Genomic DNA, 19785 nt, shown 5'->3' with positions numbered 1-19785 from the left:
GTAACTGAACAATGAGATCCGTCACAAAAACCAGTTAAGTCTCAGCGGTCGTCCCACGCTGCGTACTTAATTTCTTAGTTCACTATAATTACTCGGTTAACCTGTCTCCCATCTTTTTAAAATTATTTATTTTTTTTGGCAAAAATCTTAAATTGTTTCATTCAAAGCATATAATAATAATAATAAACTTTATTGAAAAAACACAATGCTTACATAATAGATTAGAACATATGGCACAATATTAATCTTCTTAAACTTAGCTTAAACGATTACAATGTTTTCCATTGGTTTTGGTGCATTATGGTTTTAGCAATTTTAAAAATTTTTATTATCTTTGGACCCCACACTAGGAAACCTGTATCGTGGGGCCCGAACACTTGATTTCACTGGTTGCTTATCATCGGACCAAGACTTAAATATTCACCAATCTGATACTCTATACCTATAGCATTTGTGTTTGGTGTAACTTGTTAGTAAGTAATATTAATTATTAGTCATACCAAGTATTTCTATTGAAAGTTTTGTGTAAGTATTACTTTATGTTGTGTATTACATACAGGCAATGTGTACACTGCATTTATAATTAAACTTCACGCTAATCTTATTAATTGTTGAGATTCGTATATATCTATAAATTCGTAGAATATAGTAATAAATAATCTAATACTAATGGTGAGAGTCAAAGATCAAAGATGAAATAAAAATTATTTTCGCGCTGTTATGTTATTTTTATTGTTTAAATAAATGTGAAACTAAAATTTCGTAAATATCAAAGTAACGAATAAAAATACACATTAAAAGCAATAAATATTTGTTACACATAATCGATATATTCAATAGAGTTTATTGCCGTGCACGGATCAAATTAATGGATATAGAATTTGGTATTCGTGTCGTAATGAACCGGTGGCGTCATCTTCTGTTGTATTGTTGATCGTTCCGCTCAACATAACATGCGCAAGTGTGTCATACACATGCATGCTACAATTTACACGTTTACTTTGAATTACAAGTTAATCGTTATATTATTATTTTACGTCTCAGTAAAACTGTATAAATTACGTGTAAATAACTTAAAGGTAGTTTAAATAAAATAGGTTGTATATATTTTTGTTCGCAGAGAACGTGTGACCGTCACGACCAGCCATGTAGGCCCCTCGCCCTCCATTGACGATACTCCTATACAAGTCGGAACTATACGGACAGAAGAATACAAACGCGATCTCGCCGAATTCCAAGCAAGGAGATCGTCTGGTAGCAAAGATCTGCAAGTAACACCCGTAAAGAAGAAATGCGGACGTCACTCTCTTCCCGTCTCTTGCACGGATTGCACCGGCGATCCAGACAGCACGTTTAATTATGAGAAAAAATCCGCTAACAAATATAAAAAAAAATCGCACAAACGGACTCGAAGCGCCCATTCCGAAGAAAAAGTCCACGAAGGTGTACCGAACATACAGTTTCTCTTTCAAAACCAAGTCTTCATGCCGGGCAATATGTTCACGGCGGCGTCGTATTCGGAGCCACGTCAAACTAACCGTCATAACTCGAATCAACGCTCGCCAGACTTCTTTATTCAAAAGCATATCGATTTTAAAGACGACCAACCGTTGTCTCCGCCATTTTTCTTCAAGAACAATTCGTTACCTTTCGACACTAAAAACTTTTTGGACGGAGCGAGAAGCGACGAAGAGGAAGTTGACGGGGTGCAGACGGCTGGGGATGTGAAAACACCTAGCTCGAGTTCGGGGAGCCATCGGAATGATAGTTGCGAAGAGAAGCTTTGGGAGGTGATGAGTGAATTGAAACACTTTGACCAGTGGGCGGATGAGCAGCTGCAGGCGCCATCGCTGAACACGAGCAAATCTGACGATAGTAAGGTAAGTCTCAAAGCAAATCATCAAGCACAAGATAAAAGAAACAGCACTTTATCACTTCTCTATGTCTTGTAAATAATTAGCAAAAACATTCATATAAGAACGTATTAAACGCAGGTGCTATTAAATCTATTTGCATGTCTCGTTCGCTTTTTACTGCACGTTACTTGCAAACAGAAATAGTACGAGAAACCGGTTCCAATTGTCTCGCTGATTGTTCGTAGAGTGACGTAAGCATGTTCGGACTACCGATCGCGAGTGCATGCAATTTGAATGTGACGATTGATAAGAGCAAAGCATGGAGCAACGGCAAGTGGGGAGTGGTGCCAGTGCAGATCAAAAAGCTGGCCGGAGTCACCATCGAGCATGTCAAGAAGAAACGGAACATGGAGATAAATATACTAAGGTTACTTTTGCAACTGTTGCTTTTACTGTAGAATCATCTCTCTTTACGAAGGTATTCGAACTTATCTGCATGGTAAAGGAAAGTTTTGTTGAATTTTGCAATATACTCGAATTTGATCTGTCAAGATAAATAAAATAAAAATTGGACTTAGTCGGTTTTGTAGGATGTTGAATCTGTGATCTTTGGTTTTGACCAGCTCTGCCCTAAGCACAATAAGCGCCCGGTCGCAAGCAGTGTTTCGGCGATCTCCCCTGTCCACCAAATAATATTCAACGGTCCAATTCGAAATGTCCAGACGTACAGCGTGCTCTTATTAGCGCCCCCAGAATACTGGGTTAAGTTTTGCTTGCTTAATACAAGAGACCATATCGGTTCTTTTCTAAAATTTATCCTGTGATTTTCATAAGACAGGTATACATAATAGGATACTTTTTCTTATATTTAATTAGGTTGGTGTAATTGAATCTTTTTTTATTATTTTACAGAAAATGTCGCCATCCAAATATAATACTTCTCATGGGACTCTATCCGGATGTAAATAGTAATATTCATATAATATGCGAAAGATGCATCGATACACTGTTTGGTATACTTCATGTACAGGTAAAATATATTTATAGTTATATAACGTTTTAAATATATAAGGACAAACAAACAACAACAACTACTTAGCTGTCTTACGATTTGAAGGGTGAGTGAGCCAGTGTAATTACGAAGCTAAGGTAACTACAGAACCACTTACCATTAGGTGGCCTCTATGGCCGTCTGCCGAATTATATTATGAAAATAACTGCATTAATGTTCCGCTATATAATTTCCAGGGTCGTATTTTAAGTGTTCAAACATCGGTCCACTACGCATTAGACATCGCGAACGCGTTAGTATTCCTACACATGCAAGGCTACCTCCACACTGAACTGTCCAGCATGAGCGTAATGATAACCGCGCAAGACACTGCGAAACTCTCCGACCTGGGACCATGTACGAAACTTCCGGCTCCGAAGGGTAACGAGGACAAGGGGTATGAAATGTATTCGTCGGAGCCGCAGTACGTCAACTTAAGTGGTAAGTGTCACAAATCAAAATAAACTTTCTTCAAGTAAGTCACATTTCAGTAAAATTTCGGCCCCACGATACAGGTCTCCTAGTTTGGGGTCCAAAGATAATCAAACATTTTAAAATTGCTAAAACCATAATGCACCAAAACCAATGGAAATCATTGTAATCGTTTAAGCTAAGTTTAAAAAGATTCATATTGTGCCATATGTTCTAATCTATTATGTAAGCATTGTGTTTTTTCAGTAAAGTTTATTATTAATATTGTTAAGTACAGTCGGGGTAAGAAAAGGTTCGTCATCTTAAGATCTATTTTTCGTGTGCTCAGTATTAACGATAATCTGTTTTACCGATTGTGAATGACATATTTCGTCGCAATTATTTGATGGTGAGAATCAAAAGTTACAAAGATAAGACTTGATAATGGAATGAATTTGGTAACTGACGAATGTTTTCTTACTCTGACTGTGCTTGAAAGCACTTTATGTCATAATTGAGCAGGGTTAACTTTAATATGGAACTACTATCGGTTTGAAAAGTTTCCGCCGAAGAAAACCAATTTCGTCAGCTCAAAAGCAATTTTGTCGCGAATTCAAAGTTAAATAACATCGATTATTCAGACATCTCGAACAATGATCTCTCGGAAACTAGTATGTTGTTGTAATGAGTAAGTTAGTTCTAGGTTTCAGGGTTAGCTCACAGGATTAGGAGGAGATAGCGTGGAACTTCAAAGTATAATTAAATCTTATAAGTAGAGTATAACCTATAATACCCATGATTTGTTTTCCAGAAAGCCGCGACGTGACTTCGGACTCCGAGCCGCTCCTGTCTCAGCGCTCGTCCGAGGCGTACCTGAGCTCCAACGCCGTATCTAAGCACTACAAAGCTTACTCCGAATCAGAGCACTATCGCTGGCAGGCTCCTGAGCTCTTCGAGCCTGACGAGGAGGGCTTTGTTCATCCGTGTTCTAAGAGCGATGTGTATTCCCTCTCCATTATGCTCTGGGAATGCTGTAATGGTAAATATATATATGTCGCAGCCAAGTTAAATCAGCCAGCTAATTAAGCCGCTTAATTAAACGCCGGTTCCTAGTAAAGGGCTAATCTTCAGTCAGCCATTTTGTTGAACACAACGTCCAACCACTGTGTTGAACGTTATTTCTAGTTCTAGTTTAGTATTTCTTTTAAATATTAAATGCTCGGGTTGGGTTTAGAATATTTTATTCCTCTAGAAATAATAAATATTTAAAAGATTTTCTTTTAAATAAAATAGAAGTAGAAAGTTTAGACGTTTGTTGCATTTTCACTACTAGACTGCTCAAATGTGATGAAATTTGGAATGAAGCAAATTTGAATTCCTAGCAAGGTCAACGGATACTGTTCTTGCCTTACACATGACAACCAAAACATTAAAACGAGTGAAGCCATAGGCGACACTAGTTTTAAATAACTTAGTTATTTCAATCACAGTTTATTATTCTCAACAAGAATCAAATCTAGAAATTTAGTAATTTATTAAATCAATTATTAAAACAGTTGTGTCAATTATTAAAATAGCACATTTTTTTATTTATAAAGTTCACTGTATAATAATTATTAAAATAGCTGTTTCTCGTGTATAAATTTCGTTCTTGCTTCGCTAAGGATAAAAACAGTATTTTTTGTAAACATTAAAATTAAAATTATGAAATCAGTATTGACCTACCGCAAGCTCCAACACTTTTTTATTGAAGTATACTGTATATTTTATTACAAGTTGCTTTTACAGCTTAGGCAAGTATATAAGCCTTTTTTCAAATGAAATCAAATCAATTTTTTTCAAGTAAACTTCACAAAGAAACGTTTTTGAATCGTCAACAATTAGATACTACCACCGTTTCGGAAAGCAGCTTCTAGCGAGAAGAAACGGCAAAAAAATCGCATAGTTGCTCTTTTTAAATAAACAGATTTACAAAGCTGTTGTAAATGTGCAATTTACAGTAATTAGTGTCCTAAGATGGAACCCGAGCCTAACTCTTTTATTGAATAATATGATTTATCTATTAATTAAGTCTTAATAATCTTTTTAAATTTTGAGAATGGTAAATTGATTATATTTTCCGGTATCTTATTATATATGCGTATACCATTGCCCAAAAACGTTCTATTTACCGTATGCAAACGGAAACTGGGAGTTACAAGTTTATCCTTATTTCTTGATTATTATTTATTTTATCTTTATTATCCTATTTTATATGCATAGTTACATTTCATCTGATCGTTGTCTAGTCTATGGGTTGATGAATCAGCTAAGGGGATTGCCGGGACAAGGAACACGTATCGGGTTCTATTACTGATAGTGCGGGCTACATAGTAAGATACTAAGATGTCTATGGTAATATCTGCGGGCAGAGATAACCTACTATACGGTTGCACAGTAATTCTCCATATTATAAAACCGCAGTACAAAGGTCGCGAGTGCAATGTAAACTAATGAACAGGCCGGATTTAGGGAAGGGCGACCGGGGAAACTGCCCTGGGGCCACAGTTTTCAGTGAGGTAACAAATACCGAGATATAGTCAAATTATAATAATCTTACTGCTTAATATTTTAAAAAGTTACCGATACCAAGCACCACTATATATATATATATATATATATATATATATATATATATATATAAAGCGGTGAAGGAAAACATCGTGAGGAAACCTGCATATGTCTAATTTCATCGAAATTCTGCCACATGTGCATTCCACCAACCCGCATTGGAACAGCGTGGTGGAATATGTTCCAAACCCTCCTTAATGGAAGAGGAGGCCTTATCTCAGCAGTGGGAAATGTACAGGCTGTTACTTTACTTTTTTTTTTTACTTTTTTACCAGTCAAGAAATACTTACTGATTCAAATTAATAAGAGCTTAAGCTAATCCATAATCCATGATATCCACGCTCCTGTTGGTCTATGGCCTCCACTGCTCTGTGGCCCCAGGGCCTCCAGACCTTTAAATCCGACTCCGCTAATGAAGATAATAATAATAACCACAGTAACAGAGTAATTTAACAATAAAAATGAAATATATACAAAATAAAAGTAGATGCACAATAAGGCGGTCTTATCGCTAGGTAGCGATTTCTACCAGACAACCTTATGGGTTTAAAAACACAGTCATGATTTCAGAGAAGGGTGGTGTCACATGTTTAATGTATATTAAATAATAATTATCATATAATATACATACACATATTCATACAAAAATATATAAATATATACTTACTTACATACTTACATACATAGATACTTATAGTATGACACAAATTAGATGTAGCATCGGAAAATGCAATGGAATGAAAATAAAACCGATTGCTGCCGATTTACACAACCAATAGAAATAGCTCCCTATCGCGCCATTCGACGCTATTCGTCGCTATAGATTCACGCGTCAGAGTAAGCAAGTGCATGTAAATCGACGTATCAAATTGACGAATATATTAGGTCATATGATATTACAAGTTATTACGTTTGTGCAAAGATCATATTCGCATGAGAAATAAATCGGTGATCGGTTTTACGAATTTTACCGATGCGACATCTAAGTTGTGTCGTACTATACATACATACATTCAAAATGCTATATCAAATATCAAAAGTAAAATATCATAAGATATCGATGTACTCGTTTTTGACGACCTCCATGGTCGAGTGGTGTGTACACCGGTTTTCATGGGTACGCCACTCTTGAGGTCCCGGGTTCGATTCCCGGCCGAGTCGATGTAGATCACCATTAGTTTTCTATGTTGTCTTGGGTTTGGGTGTTTGTGGTACTGGTTGCTTCTGATTTTCCATAACACAAGCGCTTCAGCTACTTACATTGGGATCAGAGTAATGTATGTGATGTTGTCTCATATATTTATATATTTATACACGTCAGCGTCGCTGCCGTGGAAGGCGCTGTCGTACGGCAAGCTGAAGAAGCAGTACGAAGCGCGGCGCGGCGTGTCGCTGGCGGCCGACGGCACGTACCCCGGCGCCGTGCTCGCAGCCCTGCGCGCCGGCCTGGCGCCCCAACGCCCCGCGCGAGCCGCGCTGCCCGCCCTGCGACGACAGCTGCTACACGCGCAGGTTACACATACTCCGATACAGATACTTACAATACAGGTCTCGGAGCCAGATGTAGGAAATTAAGGCGACTACCCCGTAGCCGAGATGGCCCAGTGGTTAGAACGCGTGCATCTTAACCGATGATTGCGGGTTCATAAGTAAACACCGCTGATTCATGTGCTTAATTTGCCTTTATAATTCATCTGGGATGTAAGGGGGCGCAAATTACATCTTAGCGCCCCAAGCCAACCTCACCTGCCCGTGGTGCATCCTGCCAACTAGCAAACGAGGCTCTGGCGACCGAATGATGGCGGTATAACCTTCAAAATAAACGTAGCTAAATACCACAGGCCGATGACGGGCAGCAGCGTCACCGGTGCGAGTAGCTACGTTCTGCGATCGCCAACACGCCTGCCCAGCGTGGCGATTATGGGCAATATCCTCTATATGCAGCACTCACACAAGCCACGGCCCCCAGTTCCCGGCAGCCCCGCTATTCCTCGTCATGGTGGCGATGATGGTAACGGCGGGACGGGGGGTGCTAAGAATCACCGGGCTACGGGAGGCCACCACAACCGACTGACCCTTGCGACGTACAACGGACGCACGCTACGGCTTGACTCGCATCTGGCGCAACTTGAGGTAGAACTTGGGAAAATTAGGTGGCACATATTAGGGTTATGTGAAGTCCGGAGAGAGGGAGAGGACACCGTAACCCTCGATTCGGGCCACCTAATGTACTTCCGAGAGGGAGACCAACAATCCCAAGGTGGCGTTGGGTTTCTGGTAAATAAGTCCCTAGCTGACAACGTTGTGGAAATCTCCAGTGTGTCGAACAGGGTTGCGTACCTCGTAATAAAGCTCACCGAGAGGTACAGCCTCAAGGTAGTGCAAGCGTACGCACCGACCTCGACACACTCGGACGATGAAGTGGAAGAATTGTTCGATGATATATCGAGGGCCCTCCACTTCACCACGAAAACCCACTACAACGTTGTCATGGGGGACTTTAACGCTAAAGTGGGAGTACAGAGTTACAGGAAATCGGTAGTAGGACCCCATGGATTTGGAAGTAGGAATCATAGGGGGCAAATGCTTGTCAACTTCCTCGAACGGGAGGGGCTCTTCTTGATGAACTCCTTCTTCAAGAAACAGCCCCAAAGGAAGTGGACGTGGCAAAGCCCCGACACTATGACCAAAAATGAGATAGACTTCATCATGACAGACAAGAGGCACATATTCAGAGACGTCTCTGTGATCAACAGGTTCAATACCGGTAGTGATCACCGACTTGTCCGAGGCTCTCTGAATATCGATTTTAGGGTCGAGCGCGTCCGTCTGATGAAGTCCACGCTCCGACCAAAGCTGCTCCAACCCATTGCGGGATCTGAAACGTTCCAGTCAAACCTGGAGAACCGATTCACTGCCGTGAAAACCACAACAGACGTAAACCAGACCCTAGAAAATGTAGTTCGAATTCTCAGGGAAGAAGGTACAAGATTTTGTGGCATGCAGCGTAAGGGCAGGAAGTCCAAACTTTCAGAAGAGACCTTAGGGCTAATGAAGAAACGACGTGAAAGCCCACCTGTCACTTCGTCAGAGAAGCGGCAACTAAACCGAGAGATCAGCAAGCGCGTACAACACGACCTCCGGTGCTCCAATACTCTTACGATTGAAAGAGCAATCGAGCAGAATCGGGGGTCTAAGGTGTTCGTACAATCTCTTGGAAGGAGCCACCTGACGAAGTTGACCGCATCAAGTGGAGAAGTCGTTTCTTCCAAGACGGCAGTTCTTTCGGAAGTAGAGGACTTCTACGGCCAATTATACGCATCGCATGCACCTCGACCTGATCCCGAAAATGAGGATTCTAGAGCTACATTAACACGCCATTTCTCAGAAGACCTGCCTGAAGTCAGTATTGGCGAAATCGAGATTGCTCTTAAACAGCTTAAAAATGGAAAAGCTCCTGGAGAGGACGGTATTACTATAGAGTTATTAAAAGCAGGAGGTAATCCGGTACTCAAGGAACTCCAAAAGCTTTTTAACTCTGTCTTCTTCGAAGGGAGAACTCCGGAGGCGTGGAGTAGGAGTGTGGTCGTCCTGTTCTTCAAAAAGGGAGACAAAACCCTGCTGAAGAACTATCGTCCCATATCCCTACTGAGTCACGTCTACAAGCTGTTTTCAAGAGTGATCACGAACCGTCTTGCGCGAAGATTCGACGAATTCCAACCCCCAGAACAGGCCGGGTTTCGGACCGGATACGCCACCATAGACCACATCCACACAGTGCGGCAGATTATACAGAAGTCCCAAGAGTATAATCGGCCCCTGTGTCTTGCATTCGTGGACTATGAGAAGGCCTTTGACTCGGTTGAAATCTGGGCTGTTCTGGAGTCCCTGCAGCGTTGCCAAGTTGATTGGCGATATATCCAAGTGATGAGATGTCTCTACGAAGCCGCCACCATGTCCGTCCGAGTACAGAATCAGCAAACAAATCCCATACCATTGCATCGAGGAGTGAGACAAGGGGACGTTATTTCCCCCAAATTGTTCACTAATGCAATGGAGGATATGTTCAAGACGCTGAACTGGAAAGGACGTGGCATCAACATCAATGGCGAATACATCTCTCACTTGAGATTTGCGGACGACATCGTCATCGTAGCAGAAACGCTGCAGGACCTACAACAAATGCTGAACGATCTGGCTGAGTCTTCTATGCGTATCGGCCTACGGATGAACTTGGATAAAACCAAGGTCATGTTCAATGAACATGTTCTACCGGAACCGATTGCGATACACGGTACCGTCCTCGAAGTTGTTCAAAAATATGTCTACCTTGGGCAGACTCTGCGATTTGGTAGAAACAACCTTGAGGACGAGGTGAATAGAAGAATTCAGCTAGGTTGGGCAGCGTTTGGAAAATTACGTCGAATCTTTACATCGTCGATCCCACAGTGCCTTAAGACGAAAGTCTTCAACCAGTGCGTCCTACCCGTCATGACATACGGAGCCGAAACGTGGACACTCACGGCAAGGCTGGTCCACCAGTTTAAAGTCGCTCAGCGTGCTATGGAAAGGGCTATGCTCGGCGTTTCTCTGCGGGATCGCATCAGAAATGAGGCGATCCGCCAGAGAACCAAAGTCATCGACATAGCCCACCGGATTAGTAAGCTGAAGTGGCAGTGGGCTGGCCATATTTGCCGCAGAACCGATAACCGTTGGGGGAAACGTGTTCTAGAGTGGAGACCGCGTCTCGGCAAACGTAGTGTAGGACGTCCTCGGGCACGGTGGAGTGACGACTTACGCAAGACGGCTGGCAGGAGCTGGATGCGAGTAGCCCAAGAACGATCTCAGTGGCGTGCAATTGGAGAGGCCTATGTCCAGCAGTGGACGGAAATGGGCTGATGGATTGGATTGGATTGATAATTCATCTCGTGCTCAGCGGTGAAGGAAAACATCGTGAGGAAGGTGCATGTGACAAATTTCATAGAAATTGTGCTATATGTGTATTCCACCAACCCGCATTGGAACAGCGTGGTGGAATATGTTCCAAACCTTCTCCTCAAAGGGAGAGGAGGCCTTTAGCCCAGCAGTGGGAAATGTACAGGCTGATACTTTACCCCGTAGTACCCACAATGGAAATTTTGACCTACAAGTGACCACGAACGCTGTAAAGTGCTCGAAACGTCGGGATGCCAAAAATAATTAATAATACGCGATTCAAATCCGTTATAACTAGTTTTATTTCAAGATTTTAAAAATACTAAATTCTGTGTGTTTACAATTTTCATTTAGTATTTTTTTTTTTTAGATATTTACAAGATTGGTATGCATTACTTTGACATTTATTTAGTATATTAATTACAAAAAGTCATCAAGGTAAAAAATTTTTAAAAAATCTGAATAAGGGAATGTGATAAAATGTTTTTTTTTTTTTTTTAATAATGATGCCTCCAGCGGGGCCTCCAATCCTTGTTGTTCCAAGGACTCCAGATAGCTTAATCATTATTTGTAGAGGTTTCAAAAAACTACATACATATATCTAAAAAGTGTTTTTAAGACAATTTATACCGATTGTAGTGATATATTTTCTCTTACTATGATACGCTAAACATTCTATATGTAGTTTAACAAATCTTTTAAAAACAAATTAAGGTTTCCTTCCTTGCGATTCAAATTAGGATCACTACTTCCGAAATATATGGCTTCAACGCGTTACCAGTATTCTTTGCGAATTGCACCTTATTGTATATGTTATTCGATCTAGAACGCTCAGTCAAAATTAATGAGACAAACTTACATATAACTTATAGAGTTGGTACCTCGATCTAATTTTGTTCACTTCAATTAATTTCACAATTTTTTTATTTTATTTATATTACAAATAAGCCCGAATGGATTTGCGTAATTACCTAACAAAAATTGTTAGATGATGAATGAAAGAACTATTGATCCAGGAAACTCAAATTTTATTTGGAACATTGCTTTACATATTGTAACAAAAAGAAAACATCTATAGCGCGATTTAATATCCTACTAATGCCATCTATTAATGAAAACTAATAAAATAAGTTGATAAATGTAAACAAAAATATTTAATTAACCTTAATTAGAATGGCGACAATTTAATAATAGCCTCTCTGATAAGAAACGATAAATTTGCGACTTTAATCGCCAACGTCCATACCACGTTGAACACACCGGTTCTCGTCCGATCACCGAAGTTAAGCAACGTCGGGCGCGTTCAGTACTTGGATGGGTCACCGCCTGGGAACACCGCGTGTCGTTGGCCTGTTTTGATTTTATAATCTTAATAATGATTTTCACAAAAAAGATTCTAGACTATTTATTATATTAACATTGTTTATATATGTCTTTTCTTAAAACTAAAGTAGACATGACTTTTTAAAAATGATAAAAAAATTATTGTATATCTTTAGATAACATAATTTTGGCAATATTTTCAGAGTACTCTCGACGATATGGAATATATAATAATACCAGCACGACTATCCAAAAATAAATTGAGTCTCAGTACTCAACCTTGGGACACCACGTCGCCCACCGATTCCGATTGCCTCAGCCCCAAGAATATTGAACATAAAGCCGAAATACACACACGCGACAGCCCCGACGATACCTCCAAGGAATCCAGCCCTCTGTATGAAACCATACGACAGATAAACTTGCCAACTGCTCGCACTACGGACAAGTGTTTTATATCGTCCGATGACGAAAATCCACCCGTGAAATTCGACCTAGTACAAGAGAATGAATGTTCAAGCGCCTGCTCAACTCCCCTAGCTAAACTACGAACGAGAATCAACGACGTTGTTACGCCGGGAACTTTACACAGAAGTGACTCAACTGAGTACTGCAGTATCCTTAGCCCGGATACGCGCTTGAACAATTTTGGACTCACTGACGATAGTATTAAGGATCAAAGTAGCGAGCGTCCCACGGCCAAACTGAGCAGGAGCTTCACACCGAAGTCTTATAAACCCTTGCATATAAAAGTGCCAGAATTTAATTTAGACTCTATTAAGCCTTTGCTGAAGGAACAAAATAGCACTGAGCGCTCTTCTTATAATTTTAATATAAAGAACTACAGCTTGCCGAACACTCCGATCGCGCGAAGTAATAAGTTAAGAAAGAATGCGTGGTTGTCCGGCGAATTGAATGTAAACAAAAGTAAAACTGAGGAGACTTCGAAGGTTCCTTCCGCGATGCCGAATAATCGAGGTATGTGTTTTTATTTATGTGACGATATTTTGAATAGGTGAATTAAAAATTTTATTACAATGCCAGTTGTGTTGACAGTGTAACTTTTCATTTGTGAATGTAGGTTATTACAATAGTTATGAGCTGAGTATAAAATATCTCTTTAAATAATGAGGAATGTATATTATCATTATGTTATATTTGTAAAACTATATTAAAACTTGTACCGAAAATGTACGGATGATTCGAAATTTTAGTCGCCAACGTCCATACCACGTTGAATACACCGGTTCTCGTCCGATCACCGAAGTTAAGCAACGTCGGGCGCGTTCAGTACTTGGATGGGTGACCGCTTGGGAACACCGCGTGTCGTTGGCCATTTTTGATTTTATTTTTATTTTGTTTGCAGAAATCAAAATCGAAGTATCTAATACGGTTTCGACGACGCCGGACCCGCCTCAAGAAAAGGAGGACAAGTCTGAAATTTCATCTTCACATCAGGCCGAGAGAAACGAAATTATATCGAGTGGAAGTGCAGATACATTTCGGGACAGCTTTACAGGTTTAAGAAGGTAAAACACCGTCATTGACTTTTTAGTTTGCCGCTGTCTAATTCAATGGAGGAATGATACATATTTACCCAGTACTACGACGTTTAAATATTAGACAATATTGTACATAGTAGAGGCTTATTATAATATAATATGATAAATTTTCTTGGTGGTAGGGCTCTGGGTAGGTACCACCCACTCACCAGTTATTCTACCGCCAAATAACAGTACTCAATATTGTTGTGTGTATTGTCAGTATATATAGCCAGTGTAACTACAGGAGGAGGCACCCTTAGGACGCGCGTACTCTGAGCCCTTCAGTGGGCTCTCATCATCCGGCAGAGTCTTCTGTGACTTGCCATCCCGCCCGGTGACGCCGTAGAGGCCACTCTGGCCAACAGTAACAGACAATTCGAAAAAAAAAAAAAAAAAGGTACAAGGGACATAACATCTTAGTTCCCAAGGTTAGTGGCGCATTGACGATTTAAGAAATAGTTAATATTTCTTACAGCGTCATTGTCTATGGGTGATGGTGACCACTTACCATCAGGTGGCACATATAAAAATAAAACAAAAAAAAGCAATCGCCTTGCAGGGTGCCGCTGGAGCGCGCGCGCTCGCTGGGCTGCGTGCGCGCGCGCGCGGACGACGCGCTGGCCAGCGTGTACGTCAAGCCGCTCGTCGCCATCCACGAGCGCTGGATACACGAGGCCAACCAGAAGACGGGCCGCTCCATGTCGCTGCCCGACGACAGCCGCTGGTACGACTCTGCCGCCAAACGTTACACCTTTGTGCTTGAACCGTGTCATTATGAGCACGAGATTACGATGTCATAGACATAGTAGTTGGCCCCATATTGATGGTGTGACAATTGGGTAACACATCTTGCAAATTCCGAATATGTGGGCCCCGGTGGACGATCTATTTTAGTTTCTTTATATACTATTTAAAAACGATTAATGCTAAATATTTGCTATTTGGAAACCTTTACCTCACGGAACCCCCAATGTCAGCCAGAAAGCTAATTATAGTAAAAAAGAAATAAAGTATGACCCTGTAGACTCTGGGCAAGTGTCCTTATAATAGAGTAATGCTTGTAGTGCAAGTGAGTTCCACAGGCGATAGAGATCAGGCCTTTGAATTGACCTGTAGATGTACTACAAATACTTTCAGGATATATTTCGAGTAATGTAAAATACATTATAAAATAAAATAGGTAATGAACGTGCATACAAAGGCGCTATACCTTTGTAAGCAAATTAAAAGTTTATCTTATAGTCAAATACTCTTATAGTCAAATTGATATCGTGATATCAATAACTATTTATAAAAAAAAATCGAATGTTATAATTATTAATTGTTAAAAGATTAATTCAAATAATTCTACCCGCGTATATTATTAGACATATTGATATCAGTTGTAGCCAACGTCCATACCACGTTGAATACACCGGTTCTCGTCCGATCACCGAAGTTAAGCAACGTCGGGCGCGTTCAGTACTTGGATGGGTGACCGCCTGGGAACACCGCGTGCCGTTGGCCTTTTTCTTGTTTTTAAATATTTATATAATCTATTATTTTACTTGAAAATAAGTTTTGTTATTAAGTTTCAAATAAATTATAAGTAAAGGTTTATTAAAAGAAAATAGTATTTACTTTTTATAGAAACAGAAATTATTATAAAATGAATCAGTGATTAAACAGATCATCTGTTTTGTTCCTACAGTTTGTTACAATTGTTAAAACGTACTCTTCATAAAAAAAAATATTTGTTTGCAAATAAATTTAATCAAAATGTCTGATTATCTCTAAAACGAGTTGACGAACCTACTCAGACAAGTTTTCAACAGCTTATCCAAACCAAAACAATCCTCAGGGGCGTTAATAAATATAATTGTGTTTCCAGCAGTCGAGTGCAAGCGGTGAAGCCCGCTTCGCACTGCGTGGACACGCTGCAGGCGTCGCGCGCCGCGCCGCCGCGCCGCCGCCGCGCCGCGCTCGCCGGTCAGTGCGCGTGCGCCGCTTGCGTGCACACTCACTCACTCATAGCGACCTAACCGAATAATACGCACCTGCATGAAGGCTTTGTAGAGACCAATTTAAGCTTAAAACACTGATTTATTTAATGCACGTGTATTGCTTTAATTTGTTAACAGAACAAACCTCAAAGCAAATCGATAAAAATAAGTCAGAAGGATAACAAATGTTATTTTTCGTTTTAGTTTTGTGCATGTTAATTATACTAGCTATCATTTAATTACATTTAACTAAATATCTAAAATATAGTTTAAAATTTAAATGCCTCGACCACTTATTGAAACACATCAGTTTTTAACAAGAAACATCTACTGGGAAAATAATCCTTATTAATAATTAATAGATTTAAATCAGTTCATAAGTAGTATAATAATCAAGTGCTGTTGACAGTTGCAAAAAAAAGTTATCTATAAAAATAAAAGCGAATATTTGTTCTCTATGCGTTCCTACCATATTCATGTAATTCAGCGCTCGAGAAGATACTTAACCCAAAAACATAAATTATTCATAAAAACTAAACTATGTGTATTCATAAAAAAAACTTTACTTTGTTTATCAACTAATAGATGTTTCCAATAGTCGATATACAAAACGAAATCTAGAAATCTTTATAATGAGACATTTCTTCCTGTGTTCTCTAATAAAAACTACTAATCGGCATATTTTGGAGGTTTCAGGCATGGAAGTTAAAATTGATAAATATGGCATGGCAGACGACATCTGCCATGCCATATTTATCAATTTTAGTGGGATATTGTTGCAACTTCTAGCTTACTAGAAGTTATTACTTATACTACACTGCCATATAGAGCTAAAATTGTATTTGTATTTAGCCACTTCAAAAAGGCGCTTAGTGTTTATTTTGCAATAATAAATAAAGTGGTGATGGGCACAACATACTAACATTCATACATAAATGTCACAATACACTTATTAATATATTTCCTTTCTTACACATAACATAAATAAATTTGTTAATTAGAAATAATAAATTGTTTTATTTAATTTTAATATATATTATAAATTCTGTCGACATTTTTTATAATGGTAAGTTCTTAAATTGAATGAAATTTTAAATAGTTTTTTAACTAACATTTTTTTCTTTATTTAGGCTAAAACACCGTTTGTTTTGCTATTACCTGAAGAAGTTTTAATGCCTTCTTGTCTAATTGAATAATTTAATGGAACTAAGTTTATAAGTAATTTTATTTATAGGCCACTGGGAACAATACTGCCAAGCGCGAGAAGCTGTTTCGAAAAGTATGAACTTCCCGCCTCTAGACACAAATACCTGGACGAAAGCTTCGGAAAAAGGGTTCGTAACTTTTAACATCTTTATTATATATATATTTTTTTTAATTGTTCTCTGTTTCATTGTCGTACAATAATTTGTTGGTAGCAAAAGTTATAATACGAGTCATGTTACTTTTACACAAAGTTATACATTGGAAATTCGTTAATTCGTTATACATTAGAAAATTTAATCAGATATTTTGAATGCGTGGTAGCCAACGTCCATACCACGTTGAATACACCGGTTCTCGTCCGATCACCGAAGTTAAGCAACGTCGGGCGCGTTCAGTACTTGGATGGGTGACCGCCTGGGAACACCGCGTGTCATTGGCCCTTTTTTACTATTTTTCAATACATTAAAGAAAAAAAAAGGAATCGCTAGCTTTTTAATTCTTTTCTTTTTTCTTACACCCTTACAGGACCATAACTGAAGATATTGTAACTGGACCACCTAAAATGGATCGATCAACTGATACACTAAGCATTGAAGAATTCATTCGAGATTTAATTCGAAAGGAATTCCATCATCTAGTAAACGAAATAACTGACAATACTTCAGAATCTACCAACAGTCTTCATAAAGGTGATGACTTACTAAACAAAGGCGTCGCAAACATCCTGGAATCTTTGAAAAATGCTGACGAGAGTGACCCAACTGCAAAGAAGGATACGGTTAAATCATTTTCAAGGGTAAAAATAAATGGTAACAATAAACCATTGTTACAAATCACATTTAACCGTTCGGGTGAGAACAGTTTGCAAGTACTAGATAACTGTGTCAACGTGACAATATGTGACTCGAATGGCGGCAAAGACAAACTTAATTTATCCATGGAGGAAACTTTGACCGGAGAAGACCTTCATATTAATTCGTTGAAACGATGCCAAGCTTTCAGTGCTATTCAGGTTTGTATTTACTTCATTTGGCAAAAGCATTCATCAAATATGGATATCTAATAAATATTGCATAATCAATAATAATATATTATTTATTTATTCGGGTTTAACAAACAGATTCACAATAGGTCTAAATACTAAGCTTAGATTTAAAAATACATAATTGTGAAACCAACACCGTTAACCACAGATTACTATTAAAGTTATTGAGAGATAGACGATACAATTTTTATGTATTTTTCTTAATTTGTATGTATATATTATTTATTTATTTAACTGAGGAAAAAAAAAGGAAAAGAAATAACAAATTTTAAAGTAGACAGAATAAATTAAAGTATAGTAAATAAATAGAAGAATAACAATTTTGGTAGCTCAAAAAAATATATATAAAAATAAAAAAATAAACAGAAAATAAAATAAAAAAATAAAGTGGATTAATTACTTATAAGTTACTAACTAGGAACTTACATAAGTTTATTTGACTTCTGTTATAATTAAATTATATCGTGTATTTAAAAATAATAGATATAATAATTTGTTTGTTTGCAGGAAGCTCGCAGCACCGAGGACTTGTACATCGACGACGACCTCTCGACTCACATGCAAGAGAACTTCGGCGGCAGAGTGAAGCTGATCCCCTTGCACGGGTCCCTCCACGAGATCCTCTGCGAGAAGGCGGACGACTGCTGCCTCGTCAAAGTGAAGCAGGAGAACGGCTGCGACACCATCTACTTCCGCTGTGATAACTCCGATACGGAGTCCCGGGACGCCGTCGACGGCCTCGAGGGACCGAGAGACACGGTGGTCTTCAAACGAAGCATTTCCCTGATCGAGGAGCGGATTCAGCGCGTGTTCCCGAAGGACAAGCGACCGAATCCCGTTGTAGCTCTCAAAAAACTGAACGACAAGCTAAATGCTCGTCCCAAATCAGAAATCTTTGTCAAAAACATCAGCAGGGACACCCGCGTTCTCAGCAACAGTAGTCCGTCTCTGTTCACGAGGGACGATAGAAACGACGAAGTGGAATTGAATATCGAGAACGTCATGTGCTACCAGGACTCGTCGTCGGACGAATGCTTGAAGTGTCAAGTTGAAAACGACGACTTCGAGATGTTGGAGCGAGAGATCGAGGCAGATTTAGCGAAGAATATCAACTCCCTCACCTGCGGCTGCCTGGAGAAGATATCGGAGGAGAATCTCTCCGTCATTAACGAGGACATCGCAGACAAAAACTGATTCCGATGTCCGGAATTATTTCACCGTTATAATATAAAATCAAAATACAAATTCTATATTTAGGCTGTATCAGAGAAAAATGAACAACGTTAATTCTATGTCTAATATATTTTATAATTGTTATTGAAAAGATTATATGCTAATATTGTGGCAGGTCTTCCACCGACGAGTACAAATTTTTTGATAAATTGCTCTCATGTATGATTCGAATCAAATCACACGCCATATAAACTCGAACCCGTCCAAGATCGTTCGCATTTAGAAAACCCAAAGATATTTAACGTTTTAATAGGTTTTCGTTTAAGATAATCATTTTTTTTTAATTTTATATCGTGAAAGGCTATGTGATTTTAGATTAAGTAGCACCAAAACATTCCACTGTTGTGATTTTAGAATAGTTTTTCACAGTTTTATTTATCATTTATATTTTCACTGTTAATTTAATTTTATCATACATTTAACACATTCTTTTTTAAAAGTCTGCATGGACCAAAGGATATAAGGCTGCATACCTTGCCGTCTTCTAATAATTTTCTAAGTGCAGTTTTAATAGTATTTTGGTGATTTAGAGATTATTTAAAAAGCGTTTAGATTGATTTTAGATGTAATTGTTAAAAATAAAGTCTTG

General features: G+C 39.0%; 1 protein-coding gene and 4 non-coding genes across 5 annotated transcripts in view; all 5 read left to right on the top strand.

Moving 5' to 3' along the window:
* The window catches only part of LOC124534932, a 31242-nt gene extending 11463 nt beyond the window's left edge, over positions 1-19779 (top strand). The window contains exons 2-14 of the mRNA XM_047110974.1: positions 1121-1880; positions 2102-2283; positions 2769-2886; positions 3105-3348; positions 4130-4357; positions 7250-7440; positions 12390-13164; positions 13553-13715; positions 14290-14454; positions 15601-15698; positions 16947-17046; positions 17444-17930; positions 18471-19779. Of these exons, the coding sequence (XP_046966930.1) occupies positions 1121-1880; positions 2102-2283; positions 2769-2886; positions 3105-3348; positions 4130-4357; positions 7250-7440; positions 12390-13164; positions 13553-13715; positions 14290-14454; positions 15601-15698; positions 16947-17046; positions 17444-17930; positions 18471-19157 (4198 nt within the window). The 3' untranslated portion in view covers positions 19158-19779. The remainder of the gene's footprint in view (positions 1-1120; positions 1881-2101; positions 2284-2768; positions 2887-3104; positions 3349-4129; positions 4358-7249; positions 7441-12389; positions 13165-13552; positions 13716-14289; positions 14455-15600; positions 15699-16946; positions 17047-17443; positions 17931-18470) is intronic.
* On the top strand, positions 12096-12214 carry LOC124534985. The gene has a single exon (XR_006966775.1). It is a non-coding gene; the product is annotated as a 5S ribosomal RNA (ribosomal RNA).
* LOC124534983 lies at positions 13403-13521 on the top strand. Its single transcript, XR_006966773.1, has one exon. It is a non-coding gene; the product is annotated as a 5S ribosomal RNA (ribosomal RNA).
* Positions 15118-15236, top strand: LOC124534984. The gene has a single exon (XR_006966774.1). It is a non-coding gene; the product is annotated as a 5S ribosomal RNA (ribosomal RNA).
* Positions 17239-17357, top strand: LOC124534986. Its single transcript, XR_006966776.1, has one exon. It is a non-coding gene; the product is annotated as a 5S ribosomal RNA (ribosomal RNA).
* Positions 19780-19785: the final 6 nt, after the last annotated feature.

The sequence above is a fragment of the Vanessa cardui genome, chromosome 13 (genome assembly GCF_905220365.1).
Source record: "Vanessa cardui chromosome 13, ilVanCard2.1, whole genome shotgun sequence".
In the NCBI taxonomy this organism is placed as follows: domain Eukaryota; kingdom Metazoa; phylum Arthropoda; class Insecta; order Lepidoptera; family Nymphalidae; genus Vanessa; species Vanessa cardui.
Note: the sequence above shows the minus strand (reverse complement) of the source record. Positions and strands in the feature narration are given on the sequence as shown.